Source organism: Brachionichthys hirsutus, chromosome 15 (genome assembly GCF_040956055.1).
Source record: "Brachionichthys hirsutus isolate HB-005 chromosome 15, CSIRO-AGI_Bhir_v1, whole genome shotgun sequence".
Classification (NCBI taxonomy): domain Eukaryota; kingdom Metazoa; phylum Chordata; class Actinopteri; order Lophiiformes; family Brachionichthyidae; genus Brachionichthys; species Brachionichthys hirsutus.
The window spans coordinates 4,499,056-4,525,916 of NC_090911.1; the positions used below are offsets into that span (position 1 = coordinate 4,499,056).

Consider the following 26,861-nt stretch of genomic DNA (forward strand, 5'->3'; position numbering starts at 1 on the left):
CTAGCCGAGGAAACAGACAGGGCCGACCTCGAAGCCAAACCTCTGGTTGGATTCCCCAAAGTCGTTCAGCATGACGTCGATGATGGGCAACTGGTCAATACGGGGAGTGTTGATCTCCATCACCGTCTTAGAATAACCCTGCTTCAACTGCAAAACCAAGGGCAGATAAAAAGATGGTGCGTAGAAAGTTAAAACATCGTTAAAATCTTTACAAGGGAGATGTCTAACCAAAATGAGTTTGCAGAAAAATGAAACATTGATAAACCAAGAAGTGAAAAACGATGCATGGTTGGGCAGAGGTCAACAAGTTAATGCTGAGACATTGACATATAATCAATAACAACTTTGATTATCTTCTCAGATGTGAAGATTCACTTCCTTTAAATCATTGTAAATTAAATATCTTGGAAAGTTGATCAAAAATAAACGACATGATTATGCAAAACAAAGACAAATTTACACATTCGAAAGGATTAAGGGATTTCATGACATTTAGAAAAGAGTTTTGTTGCAAACAGAACGTTAGAAAATGATTTGGTTACCGAGCAGCCGTCCATGAGCGGCTTGATGAAGGGATTATTGTCATAAGACATTTCTTCATCATTGGAGCCCAGGAAGCGCAGCGCTTTGTCGTAACTGTCCTCCTTGGCATCGTACCAGGCCACGGACTGATGACAAATGTAGGTGAAGTTCTGCCGTGCCGAGGAGCTGAGCAGCTTCAGGAAGGTCATCTGCACTGTGTTAATGCTGCTTTCTCCGACATCGACGTAGTTCAACTGGAAGCAGACGGATGAAGAGGAAGACGAAGGGGGAAAGAGGGAATGACATACGTAAATGAAAGGGAGAGAGATGATTGACAGGGCGTACGTTTCTTTTCATAAAAAATCAGTATCATAGTTATGATAAAAGAGATATAGTTAAAAAAATGCATCTAAACTCACGATTTTGCCACGTTTAAATTCACTGAACCATGAGCCTGGAGCCTCCTTGGGCCAGTTGGATATTCTCACCTGTAATTAAAAACAGTCAAAATGAATGATTAGAGAATATTAAAACATGTAGCAATAGCTACTCTATCGACTAATTCAGCTCTAATGCTGACGATCACCCATGCTGATGCCGGCCCATTACTTACGCCTGTGGATTTCTTATCTGGGTAGAGGCACGTTTCCCCGCCTGCAGTAAAGTTACAAAACACTTTGATGGCGTCTCCTGTGCAGCCCTGGTTTGGATCAATCCAGTATTCACCTGGGAGACAAACACAACAGGGATGCTGAAACAGTACATGAAGCCCTGGCTTTAAATTAAAGGGCACTGAATGCTGGTTCTTTATGTTTTCATTTTGCTGGACAAGATTTTCCGCTTTGTGAAATGTCTGAAATTGAGACATACTTTTACTAACGGTGTAGCTTTGCATTGCATCTGTTCCATTGTTCATGTTATTGAATTGAAATTGGCAAACAATTGATGATTCAAATTTTTAATAATCAGTTTGTTTTTGTGTCATAGATTACTGTGACTTTTGCGATGTTTTTCTATTTCGTTTTTTTGTTATATATATTGAACAAGTAACGGAGAATCCTGGATTCCCCCTGTAGGTGGTGTTTAGTGAAGAAAGACATGAAACCTGTATCTGGGCCCTCTTGCAGAGAGGAAGGTTCACCAGCTCTATCCAATGTCATTCTCAGTTTAAAGAAAAGTAAATATAACTACAAGCTTTCTAAATATCATTATATATATCACATACTCATATCCAAATGTAGAAAACCAACTCAAAGTTTTAAAACCGAGTAATAGAGAATTAAGGTTTTTTTCCCCCCATTGACTGCAATTCCTTTTAATAGTACTTTACTTTAATTTAATTAGTACTTTTTAATAAAATAAATAAAAAAAAGAAATTCAAATTGTCTCAAAAAACATCTGTCCAGTCCTGGAGAGGGTTTGGAATATGCTTCATTTGAGATAAATCACACTCAAAAAATTAGGCAATTTCTGTAAAACTACTTGTGACCATGAAAAAAAAAGAATGATGGACAGATGGGTGGACTCCCAATTCTCATGATGGGGTTTTAGAAACACAATGATGCTTTTAGTTAACTACTCTCAAAAATTTAATTTCTTGCAGCTGCATTCATTTATATCGACCGATAACATTGTTGCATACTTATAGTTGATTGGACATTAAAGCCTTATTAAGTTAGATAGTCACACCTGACACTGAATGAAAAACCAAAAAGCTAATGAAACTGGAATTGAAATAACACATGTAGGTTTGCTGCCACTGTGTTCAAACCCTACAGTTCATGAATCGTGACGAATGCCATTGCTAACATTGCTAAGTGTGAGACCAGCACCATCTCCACCCTACCGTCTGGGTAGTCAGGCTGGCTGAGCTGCAGGTCATTGCAGGTCCTTGCGGGGTTGTCTTGGGTGCCCATGGGGAACTTCATTCGCTCGATGTCTTGCTTGAGGTTGTTGAGCGATCCAAACACATCCTCCATTCCCTCCATATCCAAGCCATCCATGCCATAGTCTGCCTCATCTCCCTGCATCTCAGCCTGCCTCCTGCTTCTTTTGGCAGAGTGATGCATGGGTAGCGGCTGGATGATGTCCCCTGGTGGTCCCTGCAACATGGAGGATAGGATTGAGCACATTACCGCTCCTCATACATGTTTATCAAAGGGTGGTTTCCGTGCAGTCTTTGCCAAATTCGGTCTGCACGGTCGGCATGATGATGGAATTTTTATGTTTCATTCCAGCTAGTGACAAATCAGCGTCGACTATAATGTTTTTTGGATAGATCGAATTGAATGACACAGAATGAACTTACAGGTGGTCCAGGTTGTCCAATCAGTCCAGAATCTCCCTTCTGACCATGTGAACCCTGAAAGAAAACAATGTACGGTGGATATAAATAAGAAGACACCCATTTCTATATTACACGGGATGAGCAGCAAAGTGAATTAAACAGTGAAAGGAATGTAAAACAACTTGCAGTTGATCCCTTGGAACCTTTCTGTCCTGAAGATCCCTGTTGAAAAATGCATATTAAGAGATACAATGAGGTGTAAGAAAGTGGGAAAATATTGCTCGCCTTTGATTGGACCAATGAAAAATCTAAACTTACAGAAAGACCAGGGGGGCCAGGAGGGCCAAGAGGACCTTGGGTACCAACAGCACCCTATTACAGGCAACAACAATAACGGACAATGACAATAGATGAATGTCAGTCAATACATTTATCAGATGGTCCATTTAAGATATGACAATTAATGCCTATATTGTTTTCAAACTGTGTTGTTGTTCATGCTGGAAATAAATATTGTGTTGTTTGTATGTTAGTGTACTTTCAGTACTTATAAGAAACAGGATACAGAACATATGCAAAGTTATCTATGAGTAAACTTCATTATACAGCATTATTGTTGACGGTTATGTCACCTTCTCTTGTAAGTTTTTATATACTGTTTAATTTCCCCAGAAACAAAACCGGGAAGACAGGGATTACTAGTTGGGAAAAATGCTGCATATGTAAAACAAACAAACAAACCAAAGGTCAAGTTAAGGATGGCGAGCTAAACCACCCAAATGAAGATCAAAATTGGGAGTCACTGGAAAAATGGAAAAATCTATCTGAAAAGAAAAAGCCCACGACCAAATTTGAACTTAGAGAAAGAAAAAAAACACACATACATGCTAAAACTCAAATTCTCCACACAAAATAGAAACACAGAAATCCAGATAATGATGTTGAACCTATGAAGCCACTCAACCCATCAGATTAGGCAGAAACCAACCTCCTTCTACAAACTCCCAGCGAGGCTGACAGCACCACCAGAGGGAGAATATCACCCAGAGGCTCCTCACAAGCTTGTGGCCTACATTTTACGATTTTACCACTGGGAATATAACACGCACACACCTATGTAGAGCTTTGACTTCATGACGTTCTTTCTTTCTTCTTATCGATGGAGAGCATATTTTCAGAATGCATGCTGTGCCTCGCATAAATAATGACTTACAGCATCACCCTTGCCGCCTCCGGTACCCTGAGGTCCAGGCAAGCCTCTGTCGCCCTTCTCTCCATACTCTCCTGGAGGCCCAATCAGACCGATAAGCCCTGGATGGCCCTGGAACAGGCAGAGTAGAAAATAAGGAACCAAACACACAAAAATTATATCCGAAGAGCATTACTGTTTGTAAAAGTAATCCAGCTCACAAAAAAGTAATCTTCATTTCTACTTTAGGTTTAATTTCTGCTCATTCATTCATCATCTGCCAGAAATGAAGGCAGTTTTTCAATGAGAAAGAAAATGCTAATTCAGGTGGAAGTCCCACCAGCGTGTCTCAGTACCGTCTCATTTAAACCCATAAAGAATCAGCGTGTTTGTAGTTGTCATCATATTTTACAAGGGCGGTTTGTCTCAGCACCTGCTGCCGAGCCGAGTTATGACCGTCTGCTTCTGACTGCTGCATGCTGGCATTAGACCAGCGACCATTACAGAGATGATAGTATTGCACTTATGCATATTCATCAAGTGCAGTAAATCACAGTGAAAGCTCCTCACGCAGCAGAACCGTTCCTTATTTTGCTGGTGGAGACTGAATAAAGAGATGACGGTATCAGCCGTGGATGTTTACTTACTGTGGAAACTCAGATAAGCTCACACTCAGATGTGAGAAATACACAATGATAAAATCATAATGCATTACCTTCTCCCCCTTGTGTCCAGAGTCACCTTTCATTCCGAGAAGTCCAGGGGGTCCCTGTGGAGGGAAGGCATTATATCTTGAAGCACAATGGAAAATGAATTCACTATTTTTTTTTGTACTATTGCAGCTGTCACTACTTCTGCATTCCATCGTGAGTACTCTGTATTCTAAAGAAGGATTCCAACAGCTGCTTGTGACAAGCTGTCAGGTTAAATGTTCCCCCCATCACCACTAGTCCAAAAATCTAAAGTTATTCACATTAATTCCTTGCAGAAAAGCAAAAAAATAAAAAATATTTTTAGACATTGGAACAATGACTAAAATGATTAATTGTCAAAATAGTAGCTGATTAATTTTCTGTTCAGAAACTAATCAATAAATTGTTAGATATCCCCAAAATACCGCCATAATACATTTTATTGACGTAAGCACGTGATCTTTTCTAACAAGGAGTGAGGAGGAATGCATGACTCCGACACCGCTTGATTTATACATGCAACTTTTGTTTTTTGTCATGAGATTAGGGGACATGTCTTACAAGAGGTCCAGGAGGGCCATCTTGTCCAGAAGCACCAGGAAGTCCTTGCTCACCCTGAAAATAAGGAAAATATTTAAAATATGAAATCGTGAAATATCAAGTTTAATAAATACTAAACTGCTTTTTAGGTGATCATCAATACACTGATATTCATGGATTAATTCACTGAGTGAAAGTAGGTCATAATGTGACGTATGCAGCATTAAAGAAAGAGCTTAAAAGACTTAAACAAAATATACTCACAACAGGGCCAGGGATCCCACGAAGACCATCAGGACCAGGCTTTCCAGCAGAGCCCTGAGGCCCCACAGGTCCAGTTTTCCCAACAGGACCCTCTGCTCCACCTTCTCCCTGTGAAATTAGTACAAACAAATCTTGACTTGCTTTCCGTATCTCATAGGCACCAGCGCAGATAATCTGATCAGCTGTTTAGGGTATTTGTTTTGTGTTTATTTCATCCCACAACAACCAGAATTTAGGCCTCATCCTCCAAAACAATGTTGTTCCATCTTAGACTGTCCAGAATTCATGGAGAAAATAGAATTTATGAAAGAGTATTTGTTACACATCTGTCGTTCCTGTTCTGCACCCATTACCATGACATGTTTGTGCAAACTCCTGCAGACTTCTCAAATCCATTAGCCAATGTTCAGATGCCATTCGAAAATAAAATCTTGCTTTGGCTAAAGTGAGTAAATTCAAAAGCATCCCAGACTGAGAATGTTTACAATGGCAATAAACTACTTCTGATTCTGATTCTGATTCTGATTCTAATCCAGGAATAGATGCATCCCCTGAATACAAAGGCTTCATCAGATGTGTCAAAGGCACGGTTAATGTCTGCTAGTTTAAGTAATCCCTCTATTTTTAGGAAGGTTCTTCAGTCAATGTCTTCAGGTACTGGTGGCTTCTTGCCACCACATTCATTAAAAGGTGGAAAACAAAACTAAATGAGTATGCTAAATCCCTTAATCAGCATATAACACCTGTGAATAGAATTAACAGATTTGAGCCAAACCTTTCTGACACTAAGCAAATTGCCCCATTTTTTTATGCTAGACTTTTGACACTGCTGTCCAGCTACAGATCACAGTAAACACAGAGCCGTCTTTAAAGCTGCTCAGAGAAAGAATAGTAGAATGTATGAATCAACAGGGAAGGATTATCAGACAAAAGCATGAATCTGAACTGCAGCCTGAAACCAAATTGAAAACAGTTGTGCAATTAATTAATTTTGTGCGATTTTCCATTTTGACTGATGCCTCAATCAATACTGATTTACCTTTAGCAAAAAATGTGCCTGGGATTTAGATAAAAAAAAAAAAAAGAAGTAAATTGAAGTGTATTTAAACAAACATTCCCAAAACCACATCTAAAAATATCTAAGCAGCGATGGGAAATATGTACTTGGTTGGTCTATTTCTAATATTACAATGTTACTATTGTAAAATTTCATCTTTATTCATTATCTACATTTTTTGCACTTTCTGAGGATCAGAACGCTGATTGTGTACATAACAGATGGTCACTTTAAAGAATATGCTACTGTAATATTAAGTTTCTATTTTCAAATCTAATTTTATGGATTATGCCAACTATATTTGAAGAAAGCCTACAAAACGTCTGCAACCGCACAGTCAAGCAATATTCCAGATCTGGCAACGTTTGGCAAAGGACTATTGCCTGTGGAAAACTCTGAAAATAATGGCAAAACTTGTCTTCCATGGAAAGTACTGTGCTGTTAGAGTACCATGAATGGGAAGGGGAGGCAGAAAGTTCCTGCGCTCCTTGCAGCCAGTCACATATACCAACACCAATACTAGAAATCTTACCTTGGATCCCTTCTCTCCTTGTCTGCCCTCCTGACCTGCTCTTCCAAGAGGGCCCTGGATAAATGAAAATGCAATACGTGAACAGTGAAAATAGTCAACTAAATGTATTGAAGTACTACGATACTGCCTCAAGTCATGAACCTCTTCAAAAGGATGCAGGACAGATCATTATCTTTGTGCACATGCAGAACCAGCGGCTCAGCTGATGCATGTTCTGACCTTGAATCCATTTGAGGAGAGAGGGTTCAAGAGGGCCAGAAATCATCATTACAAGCAAAGTGCCCTCAATCCAAAACACACTGAGCTAAAAGCACATCAGCATTTCCACCAAACAGCCTCTGGCCAGGAGCTTGTAAGTGTAAGTGGGTTGTCATGTGCCGTTAGAAACGATAATCAAACATACCAAACAAAGGCCACCAGTCTTCAATGTAGGTTATGAGCCCTGGCAATATGTGCATTAGTGAGTGTGCGGTTTTGTGTGTGCTAATGCACCGAGTCTGGGTCGTTTGGGGGAGTATTTAAAAAGAAAGTAACTCACAGATACCTTAGTGAGGCTTGAGAAATCATATTGCAAAGCCCGTTACTAAGGCCATGAAACCGGAGTGTATTTCATTCTGCCTTCGTCATTTTCTCTAGTGTGCAATACCTGGGCGTTGGTATGAATATTATGAATCTGAGAACAGACAGCATCGTAGAATGTGTCATCTCTTGCATTATGCTGGAAATGCACTCACCCTTTTGCCAGGAGGTCCTGGTACTCCAGCCTCACCAGATGGACCTGCGGGTCCCTGAATCAGAGCAGAATACAGAACCCTTAACTCCACCTCACTAAAACTAAAACTGTTGTTACATAATGAGGTAACTAAAAACACTAATGCTACACAATGTGGATTTAATTCTGCTGTGCAATTGCACATAATGAAGCACTTGGGTATTGAGTGGCTGCATTTAAGTGACGGCCATGTTTCATCTCTTTACTTACAGGCTGTCCAGCCTCTCCATCATCTCCTTTGTCACCAGATAAACCATCAAGGCCCTAAAAAAAATAGATGTGAGAACATTTGTCAATTATCAATCACATCAATCACCTTGAGCAAGGCACCGACTCTGCTCTGGCTGTGCCACCCTTCACCTCAGGCCTTCTCCGCTATATGCCTGCATGTGTTAATTGTTAGAAGGGCCCATAGTAGTGTGAACAATATCCTTTCATTGTGTGTGTGCGTGTGTCTTCGTCTTATCGCCCTGTACTGCCATTCTATTTCACATCGCAGTTTTGACAAATTTAAGTCACAAAACATATCCTGGAAATATTAACACGGTCAGTTGTGGGATAATAATGTCACTTACAGCAGCACCGGGCTCACCGGAGGGACCAGGATCTCCCGGGAAGCCGACAGGACCCTGAAGAAAGAATGAGACAAGCAGACAAGATGTCAACATCGTCTTTGGCAGCAAAAACCACGACTGAGAAATATGTTGCTGACAGTTTAAATGACGTGCCGGTCACGACGGTGTGTTGGGCACAATGGAGCTGACATACAGGGTTACCCTTGGGACCGTCATCTCCAGGTTGTCCGCGGATACCAGCAGGTCCAGCAGCTCCCGGTGGTCCGGTTTCTCCCTTCTCACCAGTTTCTCCTCTGCGGCCCTGAAGATAAATGCATCACAGGCTTGTCACTGTGAGGAACAGATAAAGGCCGCCCGTGCCACTCTGACTACAGCATCCAAAAAAAACCCCTAAGAACTATGTTATCAAGATCAACAAGGTCATCATGTGCACACTGAAGCAGTTACTCAAAGTAATCCAGGATCATTAGTTACATAACTAGAGGACAGTACTTATCCTGTTCAAGCCATCAGGCCAGTTTTTGTTGTTATTTTCGACAAAATTGTGACAGAAAACACACCATGATGCTTTTTGCCACTAATGAATATATGCTAGTCCCAAAATATGCCATCTGAAATAAGGGGTACTTTACTTACTGCAATACCAGGCTCTCCATGGGATCCTGGGTTGCCAGCTTCACCAGTTTCTCCCTATTTTAACAGTAAAAATGTGAATTATTATACACACCATTTATCTGTTTAAATTGGGCATATATAATAAGAGAGAGAAACGTTCCCCAAAATTTAAAGGAAGTATATACATATGTTGGTCCTTACCTTCTCACCAACACCTCCCATTGAACCAATACCACCGGGAGGGCCTTGTGCACCCTGGTGAAAAATCACAAAGAGGACCAATTAGAATTTATTTAACAAAAACACGAGGGGCAAAAACATGTGATTAAAGACTTGTAACATAACAGACAAACAAATATCAGACTGACATTAGCACCGCTGGGACCCTGCGGACCTCTGGGGCCAGGAGGACCAGGTGGACCCTGTCGGGGAAAAAATAGAGTAAGGTTTAACAAATGTTTTCAACATCTTGCAAATATGTCGCAAAAATAAAATAAAATAGAAAACAATCACATGATGCAGGAATTATTTTTTTGGTCATTAACATACAGCACTTGTACTTGCAATACAAGGACTGCAAGGACAACAAAGCAAGATGAAGACAAATGGAGCAATTCAATGATGTGGCTTAGTAACCAGGATTTATTTGAGATTACAGTCAAAATGAATGGATTATGTTATGCGTTATTGGATGATGACCTGACATCTGTCATTCAGCTGGTGGAGATTCGGCATTCAGCCAGTGACCGATGCTTCAGAGCAATCAGCTACATTTCCCAACTCAATGTGCTACACATTGAAACTCACCATTGTGCCGACATCTCCATTCTCTCCTTTGTCACCAGGAGGGCCGGGCAAACCCTGCAAAGAACACAAAGACTCTTATGAGCAAAGAAAGGTGTACCTGAGATAGAACTTCCCATTAAAAGCAAGCCACAGACAGGCGCATAAATAAATTTTTTGCACCTCATTAAAAGGCTCTTTCAGTAGTTGTTGCACTGAATAGCAAGCTTTAGGACACATGATGGAGAATGCATTAACGCGACCCCCCCCCCCCCCCCCGACCCCGAGTGTAAATACACAGTTAATCAAAAAGGACAGGATACGGCAGACTTGGGTATAATCAGCCTGTGTAAATTACAGAATGGGAGCTCCATCCATCCACAGCAAAGTGAAAACAAAGGGCACAGCGGAGGCAGTGCTGCACAGTCTTGGGATTAAATCATTTTTGGAAACAAATCGGGATCATATTGAATATGTACAACAAGAAGGAAGGAGCTCTCACTTGCTGTTGTTGCTTATTGTTTATCTGTATAATTGCTGTTATCATTTATTGGGCCTGTATAAGCCAAAGTGATGGAGTGTGTATCATCAATAGGTGGGTGGAAAGCAGTAGTAATGATAAGTTGCCGTAAAATGAGGGTGCCGTGCATATCGATCTCTGAGATACAATGTGTTTTTGTCCATTTTGTTGATATACTGAATTTTTGTGAGGACAGGAATGGCTAATTTATAACACGGCCTGATTGTCACATTAATAAAACTCGGGGTTATTACGGACGGAAAAGAAAAGCATCAACTTATTTCATGTAAAATGAGACAGTCTCTTCGTTAATGCTGGACTCGTCTATGTAAAATATGGATTTTATTGGATAAGGAGGTGCGTCTTGATCTCACTACAGAATTACACACAGGCATGCACATAAATTCACATAATGGAAAACAAAACAGCTTTCCTTATGCTTTGGCTCCTTTTTTATTTCCCACATTGGTATCAAACAATAACCTGGTTCATACTGTTCTTCACATCCATGTCTTATAGTCTTGATCTAAAGAATGAAGCAGGGGCTTCAATTTGTCAACACAGCCTCAAATAATGGAAACCTTTAAATCTAAAGCCAATCATTCCCCACCATCAAAAAATCATTAATGCTAAAGATAATTGAATTAAAGAGCTGAGCTCGCAATGGCCACTGCCATCTATTGAAGGACAGCTTAGCCAAACATAATTAAAAGAGTGGAGATGGAGTGCAATATGTTCAATTAAAAGCCAATTGCACTAAATAGCAATGGTATCAAGCGCTATTGTTCAGCAGCACTTCACTTTAATTTCAGCCTTAGGGAGTCCTTGGATAATTGCCTTTGAGATATTCTATTTCTTTATTCAGTGAAGCCAAAGCAATTTTCCTGATCTTCAGATCCTTGTCCTAAATGCTTTGGATTTTATTTTTATTCACCCTTCAGCAGTTTCGAAGAAAAGGGAGCCGAGCAGAGCATAAAGCTCCACAAAGGTTAGTCTAAATCATAGAAGTCAAGAGCGAGCAAATCAGAAGAATAACTAGGCAACATCAGCAGCACAGTAATATCTAACTGAAGTTAGCCAACTGTGTGATCTTGTTTATACAAAGTGCATTGATTTCATTGTTTCGTCTTTTCCTTTGCAGGTATGACAAAATGTGCTAAATCATCTCTCAAAAGTTTCATAGTACAAATTAACTGAAAAGAGTGTTGTACTCGAGTCCAATAAAATCACTGATCTGCTTTCATTAAAAATAAGATAACTGGCCATGTGTTAACATGGAAGACCGACTGTAGGGCATTTATTGATAAATGCCATCAAACATTCCACAGGCTTGCATAGTACATACTTTTTGCATGCAGCATATACTGATGGTTGGACTATTCGAGGCTCACCCGCCTTATGCCACATATAACAAATGTCTGTATCCATGTCAGACAAACAAAAGCCTGCCTACTTGCTGCAGACATACTGGCTTTTTTCCATAAAATCTCATATTAAATGAACGTCGTCTGTAAATCGTTGATCAAACACAGGCTACTGCAGCAACTGGTGTCCTAGGAGTACTGCAGGGAAGCAGTTAACTGCATGATACTGACGGACTCTGAGTGGGAAACAAAAGGCTTTCAACCTCCGCCATTACCGCCTCGGCAAAATGCCAAATGGTAGCAATGGTGATGGATTTTTTAGCACTGTCTATGCAAAATAAAGTCCTTGAGGGGGGGGGGGGGGCATTATTTGCCCAGGAGTAATAGAAAGTGTTATTTAGAGGCAAGGCTGCATTAATAAATTATGTTGTTTTGATGTAATGTAAATGATATAAGGAGAAATGAAATGCTGTCGGTTTAAGGGGTGTGGAGGAACTCATTTTGCGACCGACTCAGCCTCATTCAGCGGGACGTGCTTGTTATTTGTTCAGAGAATGAGAAAAGAAAATCAACATGTTTGGGTCTCACCTGCAGCCCAATGGGTCCATGTAGACCAGGGAATCCTCTGGATCCTTCATCTCCTTTCTGGCCAAACATACCCTGCTGTCCTCTCGGTCCAGACTCTCCATCACTGCCCTGTAGGAGGTCAAAGATCAGAAAATGTCAATATTTGCTTTACTTTGTACTTTTTTTAAAAATCTTAGTTACACAAAACCTCTGGTAGCTATGACCGACTTTTAAGATGGAAACCTTTTGCCCTCTCAGAGTATCAAAACTCACAGGGCTGTGGGTAGGTTGATGTCCATATTCAAGATGAGCAAAGATTCCAACAAAAACTAAATTCAAATTATTGCCATTCCATCCATCTGTTCGCTAACACTTAATATTTTAGTTTTTTGGCGGAGTATTTTTCCGACCATGCACCCTGACAAGGTTCAACAGTTGATCTTGGGACTATTGTATAACCCTTAATTTGCACCCACATACAATTTAGCGTTGTTTGTACTCAACCTGCAATTCTTTTTTATTTTTTGTATTTTACCACTTCTGCAGCAACAATCCCAGCCACTGATCCACTGTGCTACCTGGTTACCATGTGAATCCGCAGCTAAATTACCAAAGATCCTGAACAGGAAGCACAGGATGCTTTGCCGTGTAGCCACAGCATTGTGATAAGGAGATTGTGTGAAAGATGCTGACTTCATCTATCAAGGCAGAGGTGCATAAGGCTAACAGTGGATAGAAATGGGAGACTACAGGGAGGGACTGAAATGCTGACAAACTGTGAGTTTTCAGTTCAAACGCATGTCAGCACTTGAAAGTACTTGTGGAGCTCTGACTAAGCCCTGGGACACGGAGGCAGCCCAAAACCTGGTGCTGAATGCAGAACGGTTTAGAAGGGAAGTTTAGGCGATTACAGGTGGCATGCTTGTAACTTTGAAAAGAAGAATCTGAGACGTTGACTAAAGTTTAATCCAAAATAGCTCACAAAGCTTAAAGAAACCTACAACTCCTTGGAACGTTTAGAATCCTTGGTATGGCACAGCAGAGAGGTTTGATGGATGGCAATGGGTGGAACCAACAAACAAACATGCATGTTGGTTGGTCATTTCTCATCCACTAGAATTACTTCTCATCTCTAGGAATGAGCGCATACGGATACGGATACAATGAAAAGTCCATGTGGCCCGTCATGAAAAGTAAAGGAATATGTTTAAATTGGGCAGTTAGTGAAAACATATTTTCTTCGACTTCGACCTGCTTCTGACGATCTATCTCACCCGGTCTATTGTAGACACTAGGGGTGTAACAGTACGCTGAAATGTAATTTCGGTTGGGTTAATTTTCCCTAGCAACAGAGCTAGCTGCAATACAGAGCTAATTCTTTACTAGTTTTGCAATGTGTTCACGCCTGTGAGCTTCCAGCGCCTCCCCCTCAGGCAATGGTGTCCGACACTCAGAGGCGTCCGTGCGGAAACTCGCCCAGAACTTTAGTTTCGCACGGAGCGCTTAGATCGCGCTAGCAATACTTTTAATGAGGGAAAATGCATAAAACCGAAAAACCGAAACGGTACGCAAGTGGACCAACCGAAAATGCAGAACTGAAACGGTTCAATACATTACGTGAACCGTTGCGCCCCTAGTAAACACCATTGGGTTCAGTGATGCCCCTAGTAGACACCATCACTGAATGTTTGCAAGAATGGTTGTTAGTTGCCCTCAGGCCACCAGCCATTATAGAAACTGGACTGTTCCTGTTGTGTTAGTGAGATGGATGATAAGGGAATGCTCTGCAGCATACAAGGCAGGATTTTCATCTGAAGCAGAAACCACATGAGGCCATACGTGGAAATGATTGATGGGTTGCTGCATAATTGTGGTTTGTTAAACTTTGTTTGACAGTTAGTCCAAAAGCCTTGACCTCAAGCTTTTCAATTTTCAACCAGTACCATCACTGTGTTCACACAACCTTTAACTGGAATTAGTCTTAAAAATACCTGAAATGTTGGAATCAAAGAGGTAAAATATTTAATCAAATGTGAACTCTGTTCAAAACAAGTTCAAAATAAAATTATATATTCTTGCAAATTGACACTCACAGCTGGACCAGGAGCTCCGACTACGCCCTGAAGACCACTTGAACCTGGTGGACCCTATAAACACAATGAAAAGAAAAAAAGGCTATATTAGGAATTACACCCCCGATGGCCGATAGTGAAATGAAAGTACAAATACATAAACAAATTTTCATTTACACTTCATGCAGGGAGTAGTAAAGTTGGAACAATAAAGCTACATTCATCAATGATAAGAAAATTCATAAATAAATAAAAACAATGGAAATAATTCGAAGTCTAAATCGTAGAACGCTCAATATGGAAGGACGTTGATGTCATGACTTACAAGTTCTCCCTTGCCTCCTTTGCTTCCTTTCTGTCCAGGTCCACCAACTTCTCCCTGTGGTGCCATACAAACAACAGATATGACAAAGGCTCTTGTCTACTATGCCCTTTCAGCCCAATAATCTTCAAGCATCACCTGAACAACAATCGAGCAGTAACTATTTCTCAAGAGACTCAAATTTGATTGGCCTGAGTTGTTGGCAATTAACTGATTTACTCCCTGTCCAACCCCTTTGGCACTATGATTGATAAAATGGTGTGATGGCAGAGGACACAACTTGGATCGCTGAAGCACATTAGTTATGAATGTAGAGACACAGATCTGTGGATATTACATGTGTGGGAACTGGGAAGTGATTGATTTTTTTCTGTAAATGTATTTTTATTGTATGTTATTGTTCTCCTGGAAGAGTTCAGAAATGTTTTAATACTTCAAGTGATTTGAAAAATCTGCTGTAGAACTACATTTGGAAGAAGAAAAGAAACAACAACAAAGCTGATGGTTACAGAGTTTGAACAAGAACTTCCTCCGTTTAACTTTCTCCATGAATAGAGCGTGCACAAATGTTTAAAATCACTAATATCTAGGAAGTGACATATTTACTTCACCTTGTCACCATCCTCTCCAGGGGGACCCTGAGGACCGGCTGAACCAGGAAGACCGACCGGACCTTGAATGCCGTCACGACCAGCTGGACCCATCGGACCTTTCTCTCCCTAAAAATCCATCACAAGAGGGTGTTGAATTACTGCCGATCACTAGTATCCTCAAAACTTCACAATAAAAAAAGAGTTGGACAAAAAATACTCACAGGGCCTCCCTTTTCTCCTGCAGGGCCCGGTGGTCCTTGGGGACCGTTCCTCCCAGTCAGACCAATTGGACCCCCAGGGCCAGCAGCACCTCTTTCTCCTGGAGAACCCTGTCACGAAGACAAAAAGACTCATTGGTCATTTGAGTACTTCCATTTTGAAGAAGAGCTGTGAAACAACTGAGAACTTCAGACACTGCATCTAACTTGCAGCATAGACATTGTACACAAGGGCATTTTGTCATTCATTGCAGCACTTCTGCAACAAGCACACCACTGAATATTTAAAAAGCAAAATTGTATTAGATTTTTTTTCCATTGGTGTGGGGAGCTACAAGATTTAAAAAAAATAATAGCCACAGCTGCAGAACAATGAATAAATGCATGGAAAAGATGACAGCTAACATATAACCTCCCAACCGACTAAAGAAGAATCGCCTTTTTTCTTCCTACGAGGCCATATAGAAAGTCTTCCTGTCTGTTTCCCCAACATCCTATTGTCACTTTTCATGACTCCCAAATGGGTCCTCATCATTGCGTAGGTGGCAAAAATCACATGACGTTGAACTACGCCTTTGATCAGCAGGTCATTACAGCATCCTGCCACCCAGAGAAGGTCTCATGTGGCTTTCAAATAAAACATGTGCATGCACACGAAGCCAAAGATTCAAATAAACAAAAGTCTGCATGAAATTGGGCTGCCGATGTGAGCTACCGCCATTTATTGACAGACACACAGCCACAAACTCCCCTCCCCAGGCTGCAAAGCAGCTTGCAAGGAATAACATACAGTCACACAAAACGATCAGACACACAAGCTTCTTTGGCGGCAAAAATTTCACAATGTTGCCTTCTGTTTCTGTCAGTTTTCTCACCCACACGTGGCTATTTGGCTTGGGAACAAAAAAAACACGCAGATACGGAGGTTGTGACTCAACTTGATTGCTTCTTTCTGTTCTTCTTTCACGCTTCACACACACACACACACACACACACACACACACCGGACTTTCCCACAGCAGCTCAATCTCTGGCAGGAAATCGATGTAGGAAAATATCAGATCTCCTGTGTGCGTGGGCGTCAGCCACCGGCCCCTTTTTCAGGTTCTTCAAACACTAACAAACAGCCTATTGCACATTTTCAACCAATAATTCAAATACAAGTCATATTATGAGAATTGTCTCATTTTGAAGTGATGAGTTCAGTCATGCAGACAATGCCAATCTTTCCTCACTCTTAACCCGTGTTTTGCATATCTACCTAATCTGGTGTTCTACGCTATCACTGGCAAATAGGGGCAATTATCAGGAGGCTGCGTTTAACACTTGAGCAAAATGTCAGACACTTCAAAGCAGCCTGCCAGTCAGATTTCTATACAGATTCACCACTGGAGCTTCCGAGGCTTTTTGTTGCATTTAGGCTAACGAGAGACTAAGATAAAAAGACAGGGGAAAAAGCAGCCCTGGTTATTTATGGCTTTCCCTCACTCTGGCGTTGCTTTTTTGAGGTCCTAAATTGTGGAAGAACAGTGTATATGAACGTCTACGATATTGAAGAGGATATTCTTCTCTGAAGTGTTGCTGACAAAGAAAATGCATCAAGTCCTTTCACTTATTCAAGGAAGAACATCTCTAAACTTAGTGGCCATAACAAACATGGTTTAAATTAAATACAGTACACAATCCTTCCTTTAACTTCCTCCACAGTTGCTATAGAAACTGCTAATTGTGAGAGGAACATCTCAAACCATTCAAGTTACTGGAATGAAACTAGTTTAATGTTGTTCAGTTAAGCGATGAAGAAATGATTAGGCTGTGCTGCACTGAAGATACTTTGGTAAGAATATCTGATGGCTGATCAGAAAGCACCATAAATCAAGAAGGAAATTCTGGTTCATTACACCTTACTCTATCAAGCCATTCCCTTTTAACCGCTGAAATGGATCGGTATGAAACGGAATTGTTTATCTCGAAACAAGAATAAGAAACAAAAACAATAAAGTGTGAGTGTTAGTGTGAGAGGTGAGTCCCAGATTATTGATTGGTCATAGATGTGCATATTGTGCACCAACACAAGACTCAAAATCAGAACTGGCTATTAAATGACAAAGGAAACATGTACAATTGAAAAGAGATGATAAAATGTATAATTTACATTCAACTAAATTCAGTTTTACAACACATGAGCTGCAGAACCACCTCGACACTGCACTTCTGAATACACTGGAGGATGGAGCATCACACAGAGAGTTTAACTTCATCCTCCAAAAGCACAGGTCAGATTCCCACTGCAATCTTTTGTGGCAAGAGAGTTGAGGTAACCATAGCAACAGGCTACTTACAATGGGACCAGGGGGACCCTGAGGCCCTTCTCCTCCCTTTAAGCCAGCCGGACCCTGAAAGTAAAGGACAGTAGAGGGTTAGAGCTCATTCACTGCGGGACGCCACTCAATGCCATTCAAAGAGCAGTAGTCCGCTGTCAAATGGGCCTTTAAACTTTGCTGTGTGCGTGTCTGTGTGTGTATGCATACATGAGTATGTGTAGAAATGTGTATATCCATGCATTGCTTTGATCCCAATATATAGAAAAACTATTATATGTTGTTGTTTTTTGTTACTTAACCCTTTGACACCCAAGGAATGTTATATAATTACCAAAATTACACCATTTATAATATTCAGGAAACAGAAATAGATGAATAATCTTTACAAAGCATGACTTAGAGTACAAATTTTATGTGCATACAAATATTTACTATTTACTATTTACTATCCCTGGAAGTGTGCTCAACATTACTATTAGAACCCTTTTACAAAAACGCGTCTCAATACAGGGTGCAGTGATCCAAAAATAAAAAAGGAAAATGTAATCTCACTTGAAAATAATTTTTGCTTAGAAACAATGATTTCTGTTCTCCTTTCAATAAAGGTGAATGAAATTTTCTCATGGCTCTTACAGTAGAGAAAAAAAACATCGGATGTGGGTTTTTTTGGGGGGGGGGAAATTAGCCATTTATCCAGAGTGCAGAAGTCACTGTTGCTGCTACAGTTTTGAGAATTCCACATTTGAATGTTGTGAGCAACACAGTTTTACTCCCATCTACTTAACATGAGTGGCACTAGAAATCCTAAAACGGTGAGTACATAAACCAAGAATAGGGACCAATATTAGGGGAAATTGAACATATACTTTAGCTGAACGAAAAAAGAAAAAAAAAACTACCCAACTAAAAAATGGCCAACATCTTCATAATTTAGATGTTTTATATTACGAAAGGAAAATGTCTCAAACATATGGCTTTAGAGGAAATGAAAAATGGGATTAGAAAGTATCTGTCTCCTTGACATCGTGGCCCTTGAATGACAACGGCTGTGCTGCTGATCCACATCACTGGAAAGCTAATAATGCGTAAGGAATGCACAGTTCACCCAGAGGCAGTAGAGATTTTCATCATAGTATCTCATTTGAAAGCTCTGACAGAGCCAGCGGGTTTGCATACTGCAGGCTCTCCAGCTTCCTGGCATTTGCACTAAAAGGCAGGCTTTCTTTGCCTGACACAGAAAGTTATTTATTTGGTCATATTTTGTGCCTTTCCTCAATACTGAAAGTTGGGATGAATGATGAAAAAACACTAATGTGTGTGTGTGTCTTTGTGCATCATCACTGACAAGATGAACTTCCATGTTCCTGCTCATATGTCCCCGCCTGCATATTACTGGATGCCTTTCAGTAATATTTCGTGAGTTGGAGGCTATATTTGCTTGCATTGTGTGTATGTGCTGCCGGTATGAAGGGAAAGCAATCTCCCCCTACTCTTGGGACAAACATAACGGTGGTAATAAGTCTGGGCAGTGCTGTCGTGCGCTCTCTTAATGGTCAGCCCTGATATGAGTCCCAGCCTCAGTCCTTTTAAGATGATCCTCAGTCAGCCCCCCCCCCCCCAACAGCCTTCCACGCTCACCTTGAACTCTATCTTACCCACATCCACTTCTTTTGAGAAGTCATTTGGTTCGCTCACCACGCTCAGAGTGCATCTCAGGTAAGTTGTGGGTCTGAATCAGAATAAGTGGTTCTTTGACTCATCGTGAAATTGAAAACAAAAGAGGATGGACAGAAAAAAGGATCGGCACCAAGCGCAGCACTATATGGGGAAATAAATGGCTCTAAAATGGACAGATTGTCCATCATTACAGTTATTTTACCAGTTGTAATGCTTTGCCACGACTCATTGCCGACAGATAACAACCCACTTTAACTTTACTGATAAGGATGATGATAAAACATCCTGATATTGGGGTTTGGAGCTAAATTGAACATAACGTGTGCTCAGAATGGGGCACAAGACACTTCAGTGTTTCCATATGTATGCTTGCATGTGGCTGTGTGGGTGGTCCATGTGTTACCATGCCCCCTGGAAGACCTCTTGCACCCTGAAAGCCCCTCAGGCCAGCAGGTCCTGCCTTGCCACCAGGACCATGAGGACCTGGATCACCCTGGAGGGGGGGGAGGAAAAAATAACATCCACTGAGCTGACAGATGATAAACTGTGAGGTAATCAAGAAACACATAATTGGCTTGGGTGAAAATAATGAGCTGAATCTGTGTAAATGGCAGAAAAAGTCAGAGAAAAACAATTAAAGTGATTGATATGTTTGATTAAAGGGTGGGATTATACCTTATTATGTGGGAGCAACAACAAAGTGATGAAGGAGAGGTGCACAAGAGAGATTTTAACGAACGGTGATCAAAAGAATAATGAAGACAAAAACAAACCAGATATTAAACAACGGCACGGCATCTATTTTATCATCATTGATACAGCATCATTATATCTAAATTTGAACCTCTACTAAAGATACCCAGCTCAGATTCTCAATAAAAATGTGCTCTTAATTAATTCTGAACACATTCTTTTTTTTTAATTGATAGTGGAAAAAAGATTTTATGAAAGTGTTGAAGAGGATTTACGTTTTTTGAGAGTTGTTAAAAGAAGAATGGGAAAGACTAAATTTAAAGAGACACAATTCATTGTATTTCCCGAAATAAATATTGCATGACTTGCAAGTTATTAGCGTTTGATCCATAAATACAAGATAACAAAGTTTAAATGTGGCCACACCTCAAGTCTTCTTGACTATACTTTGTTTCCCTATAATATGTCAAAAACGTTCAAATGCAATATTTAACTAAAGTGTAGAACTGGAGAGGTTGTCTGAGGCATGGTGCACGGTAATAATTACAACTGGGGCACTTTGCTTTTAGTACAAAACACACTCATTTACCTTTCCTCCCTCTTTTCCAGCAGCTCCAGGTAGGCCTTGCTCGCCAGGTGGACCAGGGGACCCTGGGTGTCCTCGCTCTCCAATGGGGCCCGTCTCTCCAGTTGGACCCTTTCAGATATAGAACAGAAATATATTAAGGTGAATAACTCACACGCTCATACTGATGCAGTATTTGCCATAGCTCTTCATTCAACATTGATCAGCGCATACATTTTTACCTGCATTAACCTTGTTCATTTTAAATGGAAGTCTTAATTATGTGGACTAATTCATTTCCCAACCCAGATAATATCACGGAAACACAGAAACGGTCAATGCTGGCATCCAAAGATCATCTCCAGCCCATATTTTTTCACACATATTTTTTTTTTGTGTGTGGCTTCAGTGGCTGTTTTAGTTCTCTCTCAAAAAACAGACAAGAGAAAAGGAAGGCAGTGCATGTGAACTGGCTGTATAGCTGTGACTGTGCTACATGCCTACCTGTGGCCCAACCACCCCTCCCGGTCCCGGAGGTCCCGTCTTTCCTTGGAAACCCTGAAAGGGAGGACAAAGGTAAAGTTGACTACACAGGTAACACTGGTATGCATTACCATTCATATACTTGTTAAGAATAGCTGTGGTGATGAAACTAGCAAGAGGATACTGGGTTCGAATCCTATCTCTTCAGAGTTTGTATTTTCTCCCCGTGGCTTTTCTCTGCTCCAAAAACATGCAATTTCGGTGAATCGATCCCACTAAATTGTCTGTCAGTGTGAACGCGTGCGTGAGGGTGATGTCTGTCACTGTGTGGCCCTGCGATGGGTGATGGCGACACATTTGTGGTGTGCCCCGCTTCCTGCCCATAGCAAGCTGGGATGGGCTCCAGCAACACCCGTGAGCGGAAAAGCGGCTGTAGACGAGACGATCGTCTAATCTAAAAGAAAATGGATGGATGGATGGATAGATGGATGGATAGAATACATTTGGGATCGTGTTTCCACTTCCACCTTATTTTTCTCTAACCATTCTGGGATTCTGAACTGGGCACTGACGCATGGTGTTCAGGGTCATGGATCATGACGTAACGCATTAGTGGGAAAGATGAGCCACGCACCGTTTCTCCTCTCTGTCCAGGGTGACCAGGCAGCCCATCTTTTCCTGGTGGCCCCTGGTGGAACAGAAAGACATTTCATAAAGGGCATCAGGGCATAAGTGCATATTAATATTTGAAGAGCTATAGTGTCAACATGGACATGGACATGGACATGGACATGCAGCATACTCACAAAGGCTTTAACAGCAGCTACTTACATTTGGCCCTTTAGGTCCGGGGAAGCCGACGGGCCCCTGTGGTCCTTGAGGTCCCTTAAAACAAAATGATAGTGGGTTAGTCAAGCTGGTGATTATTGTTATTGGAGTAGTTATTGGACAATAGACACTGATTAGATTTAAATGTAACTTGACAAATAGCATGGTATTGATTTTCGTTTGAGATTCAACCACAATGCACTTTATGCAATGCTTCCCTCACTATAATATTTCAAAAGTGCTGATTGAAAAACCGATGACACTAACCCTCTCTCCTGGGGGGCCAGGTGGGCCATCATTGCCGGATGTTCCCTGAGGACAGAGAGAATACACAGGGAACCGTTGTCAAACGTTTTCAAAACATTTACGTCTACATAGTATGAAACGTGGATACAATTCAAAACACTGACAGTGAGGCTTTATACCAAGCGTGCATGTACATATAAGTTTCTGCTTGACTTGTGAAATAATAAAAACATCTTTAATATGGTATTTTTCTTTATTTGTTAAAGATTTGCAACAATCACATTTTCCTTTCAACTGGATTTAATTGTTTTAGTTGCTGTGTGTTCCCAAAATAACCATTCAACACATTCAGTGTTACTGGTGTAACATATATTTCTCACCTTTGCACCTGGCTTTCCGGTTGGTCCCCTGGCACCACGGCCGCCACGTGGACCCTACATGGCATTGTTCAATAGTAATGGGATTTTTGAGAACATAAAACAGAATAACCACCGAAAAACACAGGAAGCAACTGTATAAATTGTGGCGCATTCACTTCCAACTGTGCAATCCATCGCATTCACCCTCCAACAAGGGAAGACTTTTAAGCGCAAACACGAGCGCACAAAGGGATAGATTTTCATTTCAACACAATAAATCACTGATACGGAGGGCAGTCATCTGAAATGCCTACCGTCGGGCCACGCTGTCCTCTCGGGCCTGCTTTGCCAGCAGTTCCCTGAGAAAACCAAAAACAAAGGTTTGGCTTAGGATGAAATTATTTCTTCGACAATCAGCCAATGGAAGCACTTTTTCCATCTTGTATCAGAAGCAAAAGCAATTCTCTGATAATAAATACGCTCAAACATCAGACAGACTCAAACGCTGTGGGGGGTTTGACTGTGAGCTGAAAGAGAATGATCTGAGGCTTTTTGGCCTAATTAAAATAAATAAATAAATAAAAATCTAATTGCTGCGGTTAGTGGATACCCAGATGCACTTGACAGCTTGAACTACCTGTCAGTTGAAGAATTCCATGGCCAGGAGAGTCTGCCTCTCGGTGCCTGTCTAAGAGCAATGATGTCCTCCCCACCCCCTACAAACCTCAGTCTCATCCCTTCATCCCTCTTCAAACGGACCACTCAATGGATGAGCAGTTTAGTCCAGGTTAGAGTGCTGAATCCGAAGGCCACAAGCATGCAAACAAAAGAATGCTCCTAACCTTTTGGATGTTTTGTTGGGGGCTTGGATTCATGCCTCATACTTGGCTCCTTAATCCATAATAGAATAAATCCTTCTGCTCCAGTACACAATTATATTTCAAGCTTTAATTTTGAATACTTGGGGAGGGACGTTTTTTATTTATTTATTGTAAACGTGTGAGGAACGTGAGGTTAGAGTCTGTTGTCGAAGGACTTAACTGTGCATTAATGTTAACCTTGTAACATTTGGGATGAGCTGGGATGATTTTATTGCCATATTGCCATATTGACTTCAATTCTTCTTGTAATTCAACTATTTTCTGCCATGACAGTACGGTGAAATGCACATCTGACCTCAAAAGCGACGGACAAGCCTTCATGCGAACATCAGTGGGTTCCTGAACTGAAACTGAGAAAATGTGATTTCTGCTGAGTGTCTGTTCACAGTGGGAGAGGGACTCTTTTCCATTGCTTCCATTTAAATGTAGTTTTTTTCAAGTCAGGCAGTGCTTCAGGACTAATATAAAGAGTGTGAAGCCCCACGAGGCCAATTAGTGATTTATGAAACTGTTATAAATTAAAAGAAAAACTAATATTTAAGCTGCTATGAAGCATACTTCACCGTGTGCTTGAGAGAAAAGACAATGAAAAGCATCTCCATCAGTGATCTATTCACAGCCCTATCCTTTAGGGTGAGGATGGGAGAAGTGATCACCAAGACAACCCAGTGTTTGAGCATTCTACACGACTCATCTCTTTGAGCCGAAGCCATTCCCTGCTCAGGTAAGCCCACAGCAACCATTTACAGTGTATTGTAGCTCACCCTTCCACCTTTCTCGCCGTTCGCCCCGGGGAATCCAGGGAAACCATTGGACCCCTGCAAGGCAAGTAAAAAAAAAAGAAAAAAGTTGAGCAATAAATCAATGAGAGAAAGAACAAGTGCATTAGAAAGTCGTGGTCTGAGTCCAGTGACATTGTGACAGAGGCTGAAGGGAAATAGCACCATTCCCTTTGTGCTTTGCAGACCAAGGATTATTGAGAGAAACTGTGGAGTCCTGTCACTGGCTCTGTCAAACTAGCCAGCAGCGCTGGGTCACAATGGAACAAATGGAAGTAAGGGCCAAGAACAGGTTGAGAACCATCTTGGGGCTAAGTCACCCCATCGCCACTTATTCTTTCTGACAGGCGTGCCATGAGGTTATTCACACGATGAGGAAATGAAGCAAGATGATGAACAGGCAGTGAGAGCAAATACAAATATAGAGAGAGGAACCAGCAGATCATTTAGTTGTCGACTTTAGCAGACTGTCAATTGTCTGAAAATGATGATGTGCCAGCGAAACAGATATCCGTTGGATGAAAAGGAGCACCAAGCAGCTAAACAAATACAGCCTCGCTTTACACAGCATAAGGCTGCAAAATTTACTGAATATTCAACTCAGCTTTAGTCTAATATTTCTTTGTCAAGACTACAGATATGTGCTGCCTTGGATGTTTCTAATATAATGCACATCCATAGTGCCCATTACTGCTCACATGCATATGTATGTGATGCCTCATTCTGTTGCAATATAAGCACCACCAGGAAGCGTGGGTGGAATCGCAAGAGGAGCACAGCCCAACGTCGCGGAGCCAGCGGGACGGGGGGAGATCTGTGCTGCTTCACTTGTTTTTCACAGAGCTGTAGGTTTTTGGTAAACTGAAAGTGCAGTTGGTACTGGACAAGCCCGACTTGCGTCACAAAGATAAGAACAGTCCAGTGAAGATTATTGAAAATGGCATCCAGAATTAGCCGAGTGGGAAAGCTGTTCACAGTGAGTGATGGGGTGCAGAAGCCAAAGGCACAGGCAGCGGGGGGGATTCAGGCTGATCGATGGGGATGAAGGCTGCTAACGGGCCGGGACGCTGACCCTGAACCCATCATGAGGACGATGTACCACTTAATAACATTGATGGTGCTGTGCAAAGGATTGTGTGTCTTGTCAGAGCGAACAGCTCTTGAGCGCTGTAATTCTGTGGAAAAGGTTTCACTCTGCTGAATGCATAGTGTTTAAACTGATAAGACGCGGTTTACAGAAGCAACCCCACACTCAGTGGCTGAGGATAACTTGACTCTTGTTTTTTTATTTAGAGTGGATGCCACATATTTTTGAAGCTTGATGTTTAACTACTCTTTGCAGACTACAGAGAGGAGACAACGGCACTATTTACAGTGTTTTTTTTTTTTTTTCCTCTTTCAAAAAGCTTTTGAACTGTGTAGACTTAAAAGTAGATTTGCTCCTGGGCTCCACTGGGAACGCTTGTGGGTAGCAGCCCCTGGTAAAATTATTTCTGGGTACAAATGAAAAAAATTCCCTTTGAGTTATATTTGAGATTGCTGTAAAAAATACTGGGTCTCCACATCAATATTTATCCCCCCCCTCCCCGTGCTAGTTCCACTCGGAGCATGCCATCCAGGTCTCATTAATGTGCGTCCCCACTGAGCTCAGATCCTGCCTACATTAACAGACACACGTCCGTGCCCGTGTCGATGTTGTGCGAGTCGGTGCATCATATCAGCACCAAGCTGCCAATGCTGACAGCAGCACAGGGGAACTAGCTGCAGCAGCAGCACGTCTTATCGAGGGACCTGTGGAACAGCGGCCGCTGCTCTAAGACTGTTGCATAAAGCCAGCATGAGTGTGAGGGGGAAAAGGCAGGTGATGACTCCAGCATAAGCTTCCTAAAATAGCTGTGGCAAGACGACAGTGAATGTCTGCTTGGGTTTGTGTTTGTATAAGGGATACTCAGCAAGGCAGGAGATGGAAGAAAGGAAATTATATATATATATATATATATGCATAAATGCATGAGGTGCACACACAAAAGCACAACAGACATTGACATTGAAATCCGGAGTAGTGAAGACTATTCAGTCACTATTCAGCTGCTCACATGACAGACAAACCGCCTCTCAACTGAACCTGATCGCTAACCTCCGAGTGGAGACACCCCAAGATTGATCAGTGGACTGAATTAGTACTCTCTGGGCACACCTTGGAGCCTTGTCTTCCAGGATACCCAGGTAATCCAGGGACTCCAAGTTTTCCCTGAAAAAGAACAAATGAAAATATGAGGAATTCTCATTTCATTGTGAATTCTCAATTCATAGAAAACATTGTAAAGCATAAAATTATGCTTTTTTCTTTTCTGATGGAATGATCATGAATATGATACCACTTAATTTTAAGTCCTAAATGTGATTTCTTTTTTGGTCCAATTTTGGCGTATGGTTTGTGCTCTGAAAGTCATGTCATATATTTATTATTTGTATTACATCTGCCAAGGAGGTGACGTTTTTGCCGGCGTTGGTTTGTTTGTTAATCTTTCTGTTTGTCCTT

The 26,861-nt window shown here is 41.3% G+C and overlaps 1 protein-coding gene across 1 annotated transcript in view; it reads right to left on the reverse strand.

The window, feature by feature from the left end:
• LOC137904485 (collagen alpha-1(XI) chain-like) overlaps nucleotides 1–26,861 on the reverse strand; it is a 66,546-nt gene continuing 39,685 nt past the window's right edge. The window contains exons 31-67 of the mRNA XM_068748671.1: nucleotides 26,517–26,570; nucleotides 24,305–24,358; nucleotides 22,974–23,018; nucleotides 22,681–22,734; nucleotides 22,322–22,366; nucleotides 22,058–22,111; nucleotides 21,861–21,914; nucleotides 21,248–21,301; nucleotides 20,768–20,875; nucleotides 19,889–19,978; nucleotides 17,827–17,880; nucleotides 15,488–15,595; nucleotides 15,285–15,392; nucleotides 14,677–14,730; nucleotides 14,373–14,426; nucleotides 12,301–12,408; nucleotides 9,853–9,906; nucleotides 9,414–9,467; nucleotides 9,247–9,300; nucleotides 9,067–9,120; nucleotides 8,624–8,731; nucleotides 8,431–8,484; nucleotides 8,066–8,119; nucleotides 7,818–7,871; nucleotides 7,084–7,137; nucleotides 5,495–5,602; nucleotides 5,252–5,305; nucleotides 4,714–4,767; nucleotides 4,023–4,130; nucleotides 3,128–3,181; nucleotides 2,996–3,031; nucleotides 2,831–2,884; nucleotides 2,369–2,624; nucleotides 1,136–1,248; nucleotides 942–1,010; nucleotides 543–776; nucleotides 1–147 (exon numbers count right to left, since the gene is read on the reverse strand). Coding sequence (XP_068604772.1) covers nucleotides 1–147; nucleotides 543–776; nucleotides 942–1,010; nucleotides 1,136–1,248; nucleotides 2,369–2,624; nucleotides 2,831–2,884; nucleotides 2,996–3,031; nucleotides 3,128–3,181; nucleotides 4,023–4,130; nucleotides 4,714–4,767; nucleotides 5,252–5,305; nucleotides 5,495–5,602; nucleotides 7,084–7,137; nucleotides 7,818–7,871; nucleotides 8,066–8,119; nucleotides 8,431–8,484; nucleotides 8,624–8,731; nucleotides 9,067–9,120; nucleotides 9,247–9,300; nucleotides 9,414–9,467; nucleotides 9,853–9,906; nucleotides 12,301–12,408; nucleotides 14,373–14,426; nucleotides 14,677–14,730; nucleotides 15,285–15,392; nucleotides 15,488–15,595; nucleotides 17,827–17,880; nucleotides 19,889–19,978; nucleotides 20,768–20,875; nucleotides 21,248–21,301; nucleotides 21,861–21,914; nucleotides 22,058–22,111; nucleotides 22,322–22,366; nucleotides 22,681–22,734; nucleotides 22,974–23,018; nucleotides 24,305–24,358; nucleotides 26,517–26,570 — 2,925 coding nt within the window. The remainder of the gene's footprint in view (nucleotides 148–542; nucleotides 777–941; nucleotides 1,011–1,135; nucleotides 1,249–2,368; nucleotides 2,625–2,830; nucleotides 2,885–2,995; nucleotides 3,032–3,127; nucleotides 3,182–4,022; nucleotides 4,131–4,713; nucleotides 4,768–5,251; nucleotides 5,306–5,494; nucleotides 5,603–7,083; nucleotides 7,138–7,817; nucleotides 7,872–8,065; nucleotides 8,120–8,430; nucleotides 8,485–8,623; nucleotides 8,732–9,066; nucleotides 9,121–9,246; nucleotides 9,301–9,413; nucleotides 9,468–9,852; nucleotides 9,907–12,300; nucleotides 12,409–14,372; nucleotides 14,427–14,676; nucleotides 14,731–15,284; nucleotides 15,393–15,487; nucleotides 15,596–17,826; nucleotides 17,881–19,888; nucleotides 19,979–20,767; nucleotides 20,876–21,247; nucleotides 21,302–21,860; nucleotides 21,915–22,057; nucleotides 22,112–22,321; nucleotides 22,367–22,680; nucleotides 22,735–22,973; nucleotides 23,019–24,304; nucleotides 24,359–26,516; nucleotides 26,571–26,861) is intronic.